Below are 15,707 nucleotides of genomic sequence, written 5' to 3' on the forward strand. Positions count from 1 at the left end.
CACTGTAGGCTATAAAAGAGGGGGTTTCACAGGGGGGACTGTGTGATGTTGTCAGAGGAGATAAAAGAGGCAGCCTCTTTGGGGCCCTGGCTAGTCTGTATTCAAGCTCCCTGCCCAACTGATAATTAGCCACACTGTGCTGTCAGCCCACAGGCCTGTCATCCTAAGTTGGGGAAAGTCCCACCTTATTATCCCTCCAGCTGGTCTTTTCTCAGTGAATGTAACCCAAGCTGCAGAGCCTTGATGTGCCATACAATGCCGGGCACGATCATCTGACTATAATGCAGACATGCTCGAGTACACTCCGAGCTGACTTTAATGTTTTGTTTGCCTTCGCAGGGTCCACTTACAGCGTCTTGTCCACCATGCCGTCAGACTCGGAAAGCAGCAGCTCTCTCAGCAGCTTAGGTGAGTGCGGACCTCGCGGCGGTCTTTCAGGTGTCACATGCAGTAAAGTCAGAAATACATTACCCTCCTGGGGAAACGGAACAATGACCCTGTTCTGAGGAGGTAACACCGCGCTGTATTAAAGTAAAAGTCAGTCATTCGGTCCCTCCCTGTTTAGACTCTGAGCACATGCAAGTGATTACACAGATGTGAGAAGGATTTAGAAATGCTCGACTACCAAACACACACACTCGCACACAGACCTGTTTCATTTACTCATTCTCTGAGGCCGAGAGGATTTGACCAGTCTGTGCCTCTGAAAGGAAAACGTTGGTTTGTGTCAGCGGGGGATTTCTGTTGGGACTAAACAATAAAAACAGGCTCACATATCGAGGTTAATGAGTATAATAAGGTAAATACATCAAGTGAGAGTTTGAAACTAATCCAGAGTTCAAGAAAAATAGACGATGCTTAAACAATAACACGGGGAGAGGATCTTTATTTAATTTTGTTTTGGTTTGAGTGCTTAAATCGGGAAACGTGACCATACAAAAGTCAAACAAGACAATAAGATTAACCACTTGATCTAATTCACACTGGTCAGATGAACTTAAATGTGGCTGCATGAATGTTATATAACAAACCCTCATAACTACAAGAATAATGACAAGCAGAGTGAATGTGATGTGTGTAATTGCAAGCACAGCCTCCATAATTCTGCAAAGAGGAAACAAAAATGCTGAAAATGACAAATTGCATGGTGCTACACACCATTTAGTCTAATTTATTAGTGTTTTAATCTTTACATTGTGTTCAGTTGTCTGATATGAGTCACTGGATTTATTGATTTATGGCATTTATTCCTTGGACACATTGTATTTTTATTGTATAAAGTGTATTATTTTATTGTATCCAGAAGCCTGACCAGGGACAGAGACTGCAAATTAGCTGAAGCTAGACACCTCATGTGCATCACATTTTCCTTTTGGTGGCAATGCTGTATGTATTGTCCCTGAGAAGTAAACATTAAATAAATAATAATAAAATTCAATTCAACTTTATTTATAAAGCGCATTTCATGCACAAGGCAGACTTGGTATGCTTCACAACAGGTCTATAATTTAGCTACAGTAAAAAAACAATCATAAAAAAGAGAGTGCAAGTAAACAATCATTTGTGCACACACTTAAACTTTCACATACCCACAGAATTACCACATAATCACATATGTGTTGAAATTTGGTAGGTATTTTGTGGTCGAAAGCTCTATTTACACTACTAGTCCCACCTGACAACCTCTGGTTATTCATACTAACTTAAGGAGCTCATCTGTCATATTAAATCTGAATCCGCTGTGTGCAATTTGTAAAGTAAAAATTCCATCACTAATTCTTTACCCTATTTCAGCAAACACAGCAGTCCTACGATAATGGGACCTATTACTTATTCTATTCTAGTGGTGGGATTTGTAACTTATTTGTATGTTTTTGCATATTTCCTCCTTGAAAACATTTGACACTGTGCTGGTGATGATAAATGAGAATTTTAAGTGTTTTCGGTACAAGTTTAGGAGGCTGGTGTCACATCACTGACAGTAAACATAAGTCCATCTAAGAAGATGAAGAGATAGATGACATGCATGCAGCAACAGTAAAGAGCATTTTGGTGGTGAACCTTGCCTTCAAAACTGTGGAATAATATCAGTAAATTCAAGTTGATAAACAGACTTTGCTCGTCCTATGTGTGTGTATGCTGCATGAAACAGATGTTATGTCTTCTACTAGCCTCTTGTAACTGGGGCTGAATACTTACTTTATGAATGTGGTATAGGCGACCAGGATTATTACTAATTGCTAGAAGTTTTCAGGTAGTACTAGTTTAATGTGAAAAGGCTGTAGATGGTAAAATGACTGTCTTTGAGATATTCGAGGATAGATGATGCCATGTTAGACTCAAGGTTCAAGGTGACTTTATTAGTACCCATAGGTAGATTTGTTCTGTAGTTTGGAGCAAACCACAGAACACATACAGGGGACAGATTAAAAACAGCACAGACAAAAAACATGGACAGGTACTACCAGCTCTCACTGATCATGGTTAAAACAGACTAGAAATAAATGGATAAAAAAAAACCCAACTAAAATAAATAAAAGTCATCAGATATCACTAAAAATGCCAATATAAAACCTGTAAAAAGCATGACAAAACATTATGATATAATGATATAACACAAGAGACAATAGATAAATAAATGATAAGTTAAGACTGTGTTAAAATAAGCCAGAACCCAGGAATTTAAATAAAGTGAAGTGCAACAAGGACTCTAATTATTCATGCATACAGAAAATGATCCACAGATTAATCAACAATGATAATAATGGTTGGTTGCTGATACAGTCAGTGTATAGACTTGGACAAATCCACCATAACATGTCATGACCATATATGGACAAAAGGACAGACCTGGAGCAGTGCATTGGGTGTGTGAGCTAATGTTGAACTCTAGATTACTGACAGGGAACATCTTCATCAATTATTTGTATAGCAAAATCATTTGACGGGCTTGTCAGCATAACTTATTAACCACAGCTACAGTTGAGCTGCCTGTCAGGAAAAATAGGTTTGAATCAATGAACAGAAGTTTGGAAAGGCTGATTTGGCAGGTGAACGAGTTGTCAATATCACCTGTCAATCACCTGCCTTCTGTTTACCTTAAAAACTTTTTAATGGGGCACTATTTTACAAAAGGACCATCTCAACAATTAATGAGAAGGTCCATCTAAAATGAATGAGACCAGATTGTCTCCTCTAGAACATCATTTGCCACTTAATACTGTTTTAATAGGGAGTTCAATGCTGGTTGATGGGAGCCTGACCAGCACCTAGTGGCCATCAGCAGTATTACACCTTAAGATGCTGACGCTGGATGCACTTTGGTGTTGAGTTCCTTGCACTTTGGTTTCAACCCTATTAAAAAAGATTTGATATTTTGTAGAGCTCTGTTTTTTAGAGACAGAAAAAGTGTCTAAATGAAGAAATGTTAGACTCATTTGCCTTTATTTTATTTAACAGACATAATTTTTCATGTGGCAGCATTCATATAAAAGTGAGATTTTACTGTAATTTATAGAATGTTATGTGTTGGGAAAAAATGATAAAATATGATGTTTATGTTGGTTTCACGCTGTTTTATATAGGTGATAGTAGACAATGTAAAATAATCACTATTATCTTAAATAATTATACCACAATTGGACCTATATATGTGCTGAACCACACATCACTAATACAGTTTATGTTTGTGCATGTTTTTGCTTTAATTTGCCCCTGGTCAGATCCAGTAGCCTATATTTCATTTAATTTATTCATTTGTTAATGGGTATGTACAGAAAACATTATACTTAAAGTAGTGATGCTCTGTATCAGATTGTATTTCTTTAGCTAATTTCCATGTCCAGTCCATGTGGTAGACAAAAAAAGACAAAATTTACAAAATTAAGATGGTAAAAAGAGAGATTAAAAGGTACATAAGTGCATTTATAACATACTTTGCATAAAGTACATACCCATACAAATAATAGTACATAACATAAAACGCATACTCTCCCACCCAAGTGTTACCCATGTCCGATTCTGTATTGGTTTGATGAAAGATCTGACAAGGTAGGGAGCGTTGATCCCAAGTTGTTGAGCACCACACGAGCAGCACATATCAGCACATACCAGCCCTTTACATAAATACTCCTCTCGTCCCCAACGTTTGCGCTTTAAAATCAGCCCATGCCACCAGTGACATGCTGACTCCCACAGGTACTCCTGGTCAAGCCTCCTCCCCACCGCCGGCCCACATGGACAGCCACATGGTGAACGAGAAGATGGAGACCGTCCTGTTCCAGCTAAGACACGTGACCCGAGAGAGGGACGAACTCCGCAAGCGTCTGGCTCTGTCCTCACCCGGAAGCACCTTCGACGACTGCAGGTACTGATCTCCAACATCGAGACATCGACCTCAACCCATTTTCTGTATTCATATACCATATTCAATCAAATCTCATGACACTTTACAGTTAGAGCTGCTCTCAACCAGACTCTCAATATACAGCTGATTGAAAATGCATCAAAGCCGTTAGAGATTTGCTTCTTAGGTACTGAAATTTGGTATCAAGAAGCATGAAAGTATTGAAGCTTCTTGAATTTTTCTAACTAAAAACATGACAGTTAGTGTTATAAGGCTCAGTAGAAGTGCTTCATATGCTTTAACCCATAAAGACCCAGTGCTACTTTTATGGTGGTTCCCAAATGAATTTTTCTCCATATTTAACCTTTTAAGTGATTTATCACCACTTATTATAATACTATCTTCTCTATTTTGTGTTTTTTCAGTGAAAATCATGTATTTTCCTATATTTAATTTACTGACCATGTAGATGTTCATTAAACATCAAGATTACAGTTGAGAAAAAGCAACTTTTTCAGTAGAATCTATCATTAACTGAACATAAACCCAGTGTCTCCATCCACTGTCATTGATCCAATTCATTGGTTTTCCTGGTGAATCAGTGTTGTAGAAGATGACAATGTTTCCATGTTCACTACGGAGCCTCTGAATGTCCAAATGGGTCATATCTGATGACCATGAAATGATGACAAACTGCATTTTACACCAATTATTTACATGTTTTAATAGGTTTAGTGGAGCAGAAGTTATAAAACATTTTATATCAGTAGATGATTTTGGTTGCCAGTAGCTGTATGGGTCTTTATGGGTTAATGATGCTTCTCTTCACTTGTGTTGTTACCTGTGACAGTCAGATAGGATGCTATTACAACGGTATCAAAAAAGCATATGAATTATCTGTTGAAATAAGGGGTACTTGCTCTAAAATTGATCAAATAAATCACCATTGGTCGCTGATGACTGGAAATAAACGAGCAAATGAAAACACAAACATGTAGAGTTTATGTAATGCAAGGAAGGTCCCCAGAGAAAGCATTAACATCAATCACATTTTACACATCATTCTGAAAGAAAAACTCAAGCAGTTCAGTACATCTCACTCAGCCCTAGTATGAGTAGTGTCTCAATTGCACCTTATTGGCATCTGCAGACCTGATGCATAACCGTGTTGTCTCTGCTCTCCCTCTGTCTGTGACATAGACCAAACTCAAAAGCAGGTCATGACTATGAGCGTCTGAAGCTGCAGTGCATGAAGGCGATGGCAGACCTGCAGTCCCTGCAGAACCAGCACAGCACCACCCTGAAGAGGTGCGAGGAGGCTGTGAAGAAAGCAGACTTCTACCAGTAAGTGGAAAGCCATCTAAAGGGCCTTTGTAAATTTTTTAACAGACGCCGCATTTGTGCTATATGCGTTCGCACTCAGCCTGCAGGGTTTTAGCTGCTATTCAGTTCCTCCTGACATATTCACAGCAGATTGCATAGAACAGATTTTAGTTTTGCCACAGCAATGGGGATGAAGCCTTTACAGCAGTCCAAAAGCTGATGAGTTAAGCCATGAAAAAAATCCCTGGAGCCCTTGATCAATTTAATTTCATCTTTGTGATTGTTTTAAATAGACCATTTGGGTTGTCTTCTCGCTCAGTAAATGCGGAGATGTCTTTTCAGATCGGAGGTCGGGTCCCGAGGCTGAATTACATGTTCTATAAGTAATGTATAAGTAATGCCCTCCTCAGAGAGTTCATGCCAGAGCACAGGCTGTAATCATCATTTGAACTCTGGGTGCATGGCACGGCATCTGTGCCATGAGGATAATGCTATGAACAGAGCATTTGTTGTCCGGTGAAATAAGCTGTGAAGGGGAGGCTGGTCCATTTGTGTGATTTAATGATGCCATACTGTTTCCAAAGTGTAGGGAACCAACATCTGGCCCCACCACAAACAGACAGATGAAGGATTATTGCCGTGTTTAAGCCTCTCCTTCTGGGCCCTGTTTGCACATCAGTGAAAGTCTTATTTACTACTGTCCTGTCTGCCTCTGCACTTTAAACCCCATCCTTTGTCAACAGGAAGTCATTTATATCACATTCATCCCATGCCCATGGACTGTATTTAGATCAATATGTCAATTAAACTAAGGCTGGCATTAGCTATCGGTAATCGGAGAGGATTTTATTGGTCCTCTTAGTTTTTCGTGTCAGTCTAGTTCCCGGTTAATCACTTTTTCACTGAGGCAGTTTATCGTTTCATAGAGCTGAAACAATAAGCTGATTGAAGAATAGATTAATCAGCAGAAATGTTATTGTCAACAGTTTTGTTGCCTATTGTAATAAAACGGGATGGATATGGGATTAAGATTGCAGGTCAAACTTGACTCAACATCGCACCGAGCTTTGTCACACTATGCCTGGTTTATTCGAGAAAATATGTAGTCTCACTGAACGGATTTATCTATATGTTTTGATAGATTTATGAGCCGTCGGTGCTATAAATATGTCATCTTCGAGCTTGAAATGTGTAAGAATACGGCTCCTCTCTCCCTTTTTGGGACTTATAAATTGAAAAGTGTTGCTTATTCAAAGAGACTTTTAAATGGTTCAGTTATTTTTTCAGAATTCAGATTCATATATTTTTCAGTCACAGCAAGGGGAGTAAAAAACACCCAAAATAAAATGCTCAAAATAAACATTGACACTAGCCTAGAATTTCATTATCATTGCATCCACAGTTAAATAATAAAAAAAGAAACTTTAAGTAAATAAGTCATGAATAAGTAAATGTTTATTGAGCATCTATTGGTTCTCAGAATACTGCAACGAAGTAAACTTTTCGCTCGTTACGACTTCTGTAATGCTGATTTTAATCACGTCTGGCAGCGCTCTCGGTATGACTGCATTTGTTGTGTGTATGTCCTCAGCACGCTACACAGCCGCCTGGTGAGCGAGCACGCCCAGCTTAAAGATGAGCTGGAGGCTGTGAGGCAGGACAACATCCAGCTGGTCAGAGAGCACAACCACTTGAAGCAGGCCTGTGAGGAGCTCAGGAGGCTACATGAGGACGACCAGAGAGAGGTGGCAGATATGAGGATGCTGCACCAGCAGGTAAACCCCCTCATACACAGGGTTCATACAGGTGCTTGAAATGCTTGAAAAGGCTTGAATTTCAGCGTTGTGTTTTCAAGGTCTAAAAAGTGCCTGAATTTCAATTAAAAGGAGGGACACTTCCTTTTTTTTTTTAAATAGAATTATGCATTTTAAAACATTCCCCTCTGGTCTACATAAACTGTAAATGCTATGCTCGGGTCGGAATTCTTCAATAATTAAACTTCACAGGTCCATCTTCAGCAATATTTCTGAGTAATGACACCAGAAAGGTAATTTTGAGCGCTGCCCTTTAAATGCAAATGAGCCACTTCACACCCTGCCCCCTCCAGGTTGTTGACTGTGCTGCTCTGTCCCGTTCAACCACTTGTGTTCGTTAATACAACCAACAACTGAACATTTTCGGTAATCGGCTCAAAGGTTGGATATATTTCCAGTTTTTACTACAACCGCTGCTGCTGACAAATAATTATGTCGTACTCGGAGAAATGTTCATCAGAAGTCTCGACCTTATATGTTCAAATGTCGTGACATAACTAGTTATTGACATTACAAATTAAGCAGGAATTAAAACTGGTTGTCAAAATCCACTCAGTTTTTGCCCAAATGAATATAAAGATAGCTTTACAGCACCTGGAGGGTTCAAATTCAAACTTTATGAACTATTAAGGTCCAAATACACAAATAAATGTACCAAAGACTAATAAGTGGGTTTAGTAAAATATGACCCCTTTAAGTGCTTGAAAGGGCTTAATTGTAACTCTGGGATGTGATTTTTTTTTTTTTTTTTTTTTTTTTTTTTTTTTTTTTTTTTTTTTAAATATTAACTCAAGCCAAAGCTACTTACAGAGGGGTGATACAGTTTGAAAAATAAAACTTTGTTTCAAAAAAGGAAATTCCCAGTTGTTCTCAGGTCAACCCCAGGTGCAATTTTATCTTAGTCTTTGTCTTGGTGCAAGTGTGTCTGAAAAACGCCAAGTGGCTTCCCCTTTTTTGGATAAAACTTTGTGTTAAGCCTTTAATTTTGAAAGTTTTTGCTATTATGAAACATAATTTTAGATGTTTATTGCATAATACAATGTACATCACTGTGATTAAAAAGTGAAAAACATAATCATGAGTATATGTATTCCTATAGATACGTATTTCACCCCAGCAATATGGTGAAAATGACCGTTTAAAGTGCTTGAATTTGACCTTGAAAAGTGTGTACGAACCCTGCATACATTCGATAGACAGAAGCATACTTACACACAGGACTCAGATGGGATTTATTGCTCTGTAAGTGGCCATTACTTCCAGGAATATGACATTGTTAAAAAAAAAATAGGCTGTTTCAGTCCCCCTATGTCTCCATCAGTCAAAACATTGTAGCAAATTAGAAAAATGACCCTTGTTATTGCCTTACATAGACCATAACTGCAGTCAGAAGGTCAGATCGGTAAAGTACCATTATATTGCATAACCACAGTGAATGTCTTGCATGTCCAGATTAGGGAAACTACTGTTCAGTCAAATTGGGAGTCAAATTACATCAGCGATGCCAGTCTGAAGATAACCTTTAGTGTAAAACTGTGAGATACTAGTGCCATACTGTCTGCACTTTAATGTCATGTGAATCTATAAAAGAAAGCTTCCTTGTTTTGCACTCGAAAGCTGAAGAAACCATTGGACGTAGCCCCACCTCTCCAAAGCTATGGACAAACTTTTTTTGGGTTCTACCTCAGATAAGATTTTTTTGCATGTGACCTCAGTCTGGACAGTGAAATAGGAATCAACATGGCATTTATTATCACTTTAAATCAGGGGTCTCAAACTCATCTTATCTGGGTGCCACTGGAGGTAGATTCTGGGTCAAGCTTAAGTATTCCACAAAAAATGGTTTCTTTACTTTACTCGCAGCTAGTAACATGCACTTTTTGATGAACTCACCTTCTTTGAATGGCTTTCCGGCCCTAGCATTCATCTCACTCACCACGTAGCTAGTTAGGGGCTCGGGCATCGACACGAGCACCTCTCCCCCATTGCAAAGCAATGGGAGAGAGGTGCTCGTGGCGAAGCCACGAGCACCTATTGTTCTTCCGCTCGTTTATTTTTCTTCATCTTCATCTTCCGGACAAAATTTTGTCCGTTAATGCGGCCCGAACCGCTGGAAAGACCCCTGCAAATTATACATTAAAACGTGCGGTTTCATCGGGAATAGTGTGCAATGACTCAAGGTAGAAATTCATGAATTTTTCGCAGAGTTATTCGCGAAAAACATGCGAAAAAAGTCCCATAGAAATGAATGGGGAGACGAAAAAATCAGCCAGAAAAGTCCACTTTTTTCCAGACACTACTACTTCACCATACTTTCACCTACAGACTTCATTTAAACTTTAAAACGCAGGCATTTTTGTCCTCTCCGCACGAATGTACTTTGTATGAGGATGGGGTTTACGGTTTTCAATAGGTGAGTCTTCAAAAACCCCTGGGTTGAGTGAAAATTCTCAAAATTTCCTGAGTTAGAGTGGGTGATGTCATCACACTAGAGTGTGAGAGCAGAGAAAATTCAACTGAAAATTCTCTGAATAAATCGCCCTCCCGGCCAAACGATACATCGCAGGCAAATGATATTTTCCAAAAACGTAGCCATGGTTCCTGGGCTTCATATGAACCCATGTTTGAAGACCTAGCTCTTTTTAAAGTGAAATGACAGGCACTAGTTTGGAGGCTCATCCCTTCTTTCCTCCATTAACTCTCCATTGTAGCGGATTCCTTCTTGTCTTGGTCAGTTGACTGTTTTTAAACTGCTCTAACTCAGTCATTTCTCATAGTACGTGAAAAAAACCTACATCTGTGTGTTCCCCAGGTCCTTCTGACGCTCACGGTCATTTCGGTTTTCACCTATCTTGTACGGTTTTCCCATAATTAGCAGTTTTCCGGGACCTGTTCTGAGTGCCTCACTCAGTCTATTCCTGCTGCTCTGTGTGTCTCTCTCACTCTGTGTGTGTCAGTGCAGCGCCGTTGCTGCGGCAACAGCCCCTCTGCTCTGTGTCCCAGGTGTGTCCAATAAACCCAATCAGTCTGACATGTTTCTCCTCCCATAGCAACCCTGGAGAGTCCATAGCAACGCTGGGTGTGTGAGACAGTACTGATACTACTACTATTACTTTTACTACTATGATAACTACTACTACTACTAAAAATACAACCACTACTACTGAAAGTACTACTACTATTACTAAAAATACGACTACTATTACTACTACTACTAATAAAAATACTACTACTACTACAAATACTACTACTACTATGAAAACTACTTCTACTACTACTACTACTAAAAATACTACTACTAGTATTACTAAAAATACCACTACTACTACTACAACTACTACTACCACTACTACTAAAAATACTACTTCTATTACTACTTCTCCTTCTACTTCTCCTCCTTTTACTGATAGAATAAACTGATTCAAACTGATTCTCTCTCATACACACACACACACACACACACACACACACACACACACACAGAGTATAGAACACAGACAGTTGAAGCTCAGGTGTCAGGTGATCAGCATCAGCCAATCAGGTCACACATGACTACAACTAATGGAGAGAGGAAAAAATCAGCCAGAAAAGACCACTTTTTTCCAGACACTATTACTTCGCCATACTTTGACCGACAGACTTCATTGAAACTTTGAAACGCAGGCATTTTTGTCCTCTCCGCACGACTGTACTTGTTATGAGGATGGGGTTTATGGTTTTCAATAGGTGAGTCTTCAAAAACCCCTGGGTTGAGTGAAAATTGTCCAAATTTCCTGAGTTAGAGTGTGTGATGTCATCACGCTAGAGTGGAAGAGCAGTGAAAATTCAACTGAAAATTCTGTAAATAAATCGCCTTCCCGGCAAAACCATACATCGCAGGCGAATGATATTTTCCAAAAACGTAGCCATGGTTCCTGGGCTTCATATGAACCCATGTTTAAAGACCTAGCTCTTTTTAAAGTGAAATGACAGGCACTAGTTTGGAGGCTCATCCCTTCTTTCTCCCATTGACTCTCCATTGTAGAAGATTCCTTCTTTTCTTGGTCAGTTGACTGTTTTTAAACTGCCCTAACTCAGTCATTTTTCACAGTACGAGAAAAAAACCTACATCTGTATGTTCCCCAGGTCCTTTTGACGCTCACGGTCATTTCAGTTTTCTCCTATCTTTTACGGTTTTCCTTTAATTTACAGTTTCTCAGGACCTGTTCTGCTCCAGTCTCAGCCTGTTCCTGCTGCTCTGTGTCAGTTTCATTCTGTGTGTGTGGCAGTGCAGCGCCGTCGCTGTGGCAACTACTACTGATACAACTACTAAAAATACTACTACAACTAAAAATACTACTACTTCTTCTATTACTACTACTAACGGTGACGTCTGTGAGCTGCCAAACTTTGACACACAGATTGTCCATATAAAGTGAATGGGGGTTCAGAACACACAATTCCCCTCCGACCATGAAGTCTTTGGTAACGTCGAACCGACATGCCCCCCCGACCCCCGAGCCCCTCTCACGATTTCCGCGTGTGGAAATTGTCTAGTTTCAACTGCTACTTCATTCTCTTTCCTTGCTTTCTTGAATAAATCTTGCTGCTTCAATAGACATTTTTTAAGACTGGCGACCCGGGGTTCTTTGCCTCATCTCCCTGGTATTTTGTATACTCCTCAGCATGTCTACTTGAGTAAAGACGTCAGACGTTGTATTCCTTATACACCACAACTTTCTCTGTGCATATGAGACACGTAGGGGTGCCCCTGTGCTCGACAAAAAAATATTCTGTCTCCCACTTTTCCTGAAATTGCCTATGCTCGTTATCAACCTATCTTTTCACATGTTTTGAGAGAAATGTTATTGGAACTGGGTGATGGCATATATGTTCTGTCCACTCCAGAATATGTTTCAACCAAGTGACTAATGTTCATACTTCCCCAGGTACTTCACAGTTGGCTAGCTTGATAACAAATGCTGGCAGAAGCTGTCACAAGACTATCTATGGTAGCCCGTAAATGATAAAAATAAATAAAATAAAAGTATGGCGAGACTCAGCAAAAAGGTGCGTTTGAGAACTATGTGCGGGCCACACTAACCCTAAACTTTGATGTCAAGTAGGGGCCACAAAATATCATCCCGCGGACCTGAATTAGCCCCCGGGCCATGAGTTTGAGACCCCTGTTTTAAATCATCATATCATCAATGCTGCACTGACAGGAATCAATCTGAGTGCAAACTACGAAGACGACTCTTGACAACCTGAGAGTTTCAGTGAAAGCTGTTTGAAAAGCCCATCAGTGAAACCATTAATGTCACAATCACGCAACTACCAGCTCCAACTCCACATCCATATGCAGCTCCAAACCCAAGTGACAGCCCTTGCTTCTGAAAAAGCCATAATTAATAAATGTGGCTGTTTCCCCTCGTACTTATTGACATCTGCTCAGGAATTCAGTTGCGTGCACTGCACATCTACTAAGAAATGAAACCATAATCACTGACTTCAGCATCCTTTGTGTTTATTTGTGTAGTATTATCAATTACTTTTGGACTCTGACCAACTCACTAGAATCAGGCTTTGGCCACTGTAAAAAAAAATAAATAAATTAAAAAAAAAAAAATTAAAAAGAAACCAAATTGTATCTGAATGGGACACTAGGGCTGTCAGTCTGAATGTAGCTTTAATCTGACATTGGAAAGGTGTCCCGTTTATTTCTGAAGCTGCTGATCATCATTTCTTTTGTCGCATACTGGCCCTGAAGTCTTCCTCCTCTGCCCTGCTATCTCAGCATGCATCAGGAGGCCAAAAGCCTACATTAATTACTGCTCTGAGCCAAGACACTGTTAATGTAAGCAGTATGTAAGAGCAGATAATTTGGACACAGAAAACGCAAAGAAAACCCTATAAGAGCATCTTTATGTGATTACTAGAGTTGTTCCTTTCCAGCTCCTCATGCAGTGCATATGCATTTAGAAAACAGGGTTTTTACAGGTGCTTGAAATCCTCGAAAATGCTTGAATTTCAATGTGTTTTCAAGGTCTGAAAAGTGCTTGAATTTTAGTTTAAGTGCTTGCAATTCCAACTGTGATTTTTTTTTTTTTTTTTTTTTTTTTTTTTATTTCTCATTTTTATCAGTACAATACAATCTCCTCAGGTTGAGGAGCAAGAAAGGAAACAAAAGAACAGAAAACAAAGGAATGAAAAGAACAGTCTGTGTTTGTGTCAGAATGTTTACGTCCCTTAATAGACACATTTTTTCCTGAAGGTCAGCCATTTTCCCCAGTTTTTTATGAAGAGATTTTCTTTCAACTTCAGTTTATATGAAAGATGTTCCATGACAAGTATATCATCTATGGTTGAAAGCCATTGTTTGTAAGATGAAGCACCAGTCTTAAGCCAGTTCTTTGTCAGGGCCTTCTTCCCAGCCACCAGGAAGATCTCGACAAGGGTCTTTTTTATGCAATCTTTCTTTCCAATGTCTGAGGTAAAGAACAAGACAAGAATTTGGGATTGCATATCCCAACATATCACAGAGAGCTGAGTGAACCTTCCCCCAGAAGGACTGAATATTTGTGCATTTCCAAAACGTGTGTGATCTGGATTTATTTATTTTTAATATTAACTCTGCCAGGTTCGATGCAAAGTCAGAGCTACTTACAGAGAGGTGATACATTTGGAAAAATAAAACTTTATGTCAAAAAAGAAAGTTAATGGGTGTTCTCAGGTAGACTCCAGGTACATTTTTATCTTAATCTTTGTCTCGGTGCAAGTGTTTCTGAAGAACGCCAAGTGGCTTCCATTTTTTTGGGATAAAACTTTGTCTTCTACTTTAATTTCTAAATGTTTTGCTATTATGAAATCTAATTTTAGATGTTTATAGCATAACACAATATTTATCATTGTGATGAAATTGAAAAATAATTATCATGAGTATATGTGTTTTTATAGATATGTATTTTACCCCAGTGATAAGGTGCTGTGCTGGAAAAATGTGAAAATGAGCCTTAAAAGTGCTTGAATTTGACCTTGAAAAATGTGTACAAACCCTGACAAAAACATGTAATTTGACATCTTGTTTGAGTGCAACATAAATTGTTTGACATGAACTTCCACTTCATGATCCTCAAGTTCATCTTATCGCTCAAACGTATTTTTTTTTTACCCAGGTGATGAGAGAGGGTTCATCTGAAGTACTTACCAAGCTGTACGACAGTGCCGTGGAGAAGCTGGAGGCCTTGAAGACGGATTATGAGGCTCTGAGGAAACACTACAATGACAATACTGCTAGTCACAACGCAGACCTGAGCCGCCTCGACCAGGCAGAGGAGGAGAACCACCGTCTGCAGAAACAGCTGGACATGCTGCTGAAGCAGAGGGACGCTGCCATCCACTACCAGCAGCAGTACTCCTCCTCTATAAGAAGGTTCGTCTGGAAATATCACACACACTCAGCTGGTTAGAAATGCCTGATTTCACCAGTAAAATTCACTACCAACGCGTGTGTTTGACGCCAAATTAAAAACACAACGATGAGCTTAAAGCGTTCTTAATCCAGGGCAGATGAAGCTCTGCAGATGAACAGATGCCTTCTCATTTCAACTTCTGAACTTGTTCACCTGCTGTTGGGGGTTCTGCTTTGACTTAAATCTGTTAAAATCTGTTTAATCCCTTTCGGCACTGCTTTGCTGACTGTGAAGTCACACTAAATAATCAAACTAGTACTGAATGTAGACGGACATTATCTATCGTCTATCGTCTTTGTTTTAGTGCCGTCAAACGATTAACATTTTTAATCAGATTAATCTCAGGGTTGCTGTGGATTAATTTTGATTAATCACGATTAAATATCATTCATTTTTAAGCTCTATTAATTGTGTTTCATTTTGCATGAGCAATCAGACTTAAGAAAGAAGGGAATATATATGCATTTAATGTTTTTGTTGTAAGCTGAGCGACATGTTAAAGTTCTAGCAGAATCCCAGAGTAACGTATGCTTCGTATTAATGTGATATTTTAAGATGAAGTACTTTGGTGAAAAGAAAACTCCTTCCTGCAGAGTGTGCGTAATACTTTATGACTTTGTCGACTGTTCCGTCTTGGTTTTTTGTCCTCATATTTCCATCCAGAGAGCCAGTGTACTGTTTAGTGTCTTCCATCTTTATGGGTTGGTTCTACTGCCTGTCACTACTGGATCAACTGCCCATTTGTTCATGTGCGACGGTAACTCGACTTGGACA

The 15,707-nt window shown here is 39.3% G+C and overlaps 1 protein-coding gene across 3 annotated transcripts in view; it reads left to right on the forward strand.

Annotated features, from left to right (window-relative positions):
* The window catches only part of LOC115410372 (disks large homolog 5-like), a 75,380-nt gene that overhangs the window by 12,337 nt on the left and 47,336 nt on the right, over window positions 1-15,707 (forward strand). For 2 of the 3 annotated variants that reach the window (XM_030121993.1, XM_030121996.1), the window contains exons 2-6: window positions 340-408; window positions 4,198-4,366; window positions 5,546-5,689; window positions 7,260-7,443; window positions 14,637-14,893. In XM_030121993.1, coding sequence (XP_029977853.1) covers window positions 340-408; window positions 4,198-4,366; window positions 5,546-5,689; window positions 7,260-7,443; window positions 14,637-14,893 — 823 coding nt within the window. The remainder of the gene's footprint in view (window positions 1-339; window positions 409-4,197; window positions 4,367-5,545; window positions 5,690-7,259; window positions 7,444-14,636; window positions 14,894-15,707) is intronic. The other variant, XM_030121995.1, reaches the window with a different exon arrangement.

Source organism: Sphaeramia orbicularis, chromosome 19, assembly GCF_902148855.1.
Source record: "Sphaeramia orbicularis chromosome 19, fSphaOr1.1, whole genome shotgun sequence".
Lineage (NCBI taxonomy): Eukaryota > Metazoa > Chordata > Actinopteri > Kurtiformes > Apogonidae > Sphaeramia > Sphaeramia orbicularis.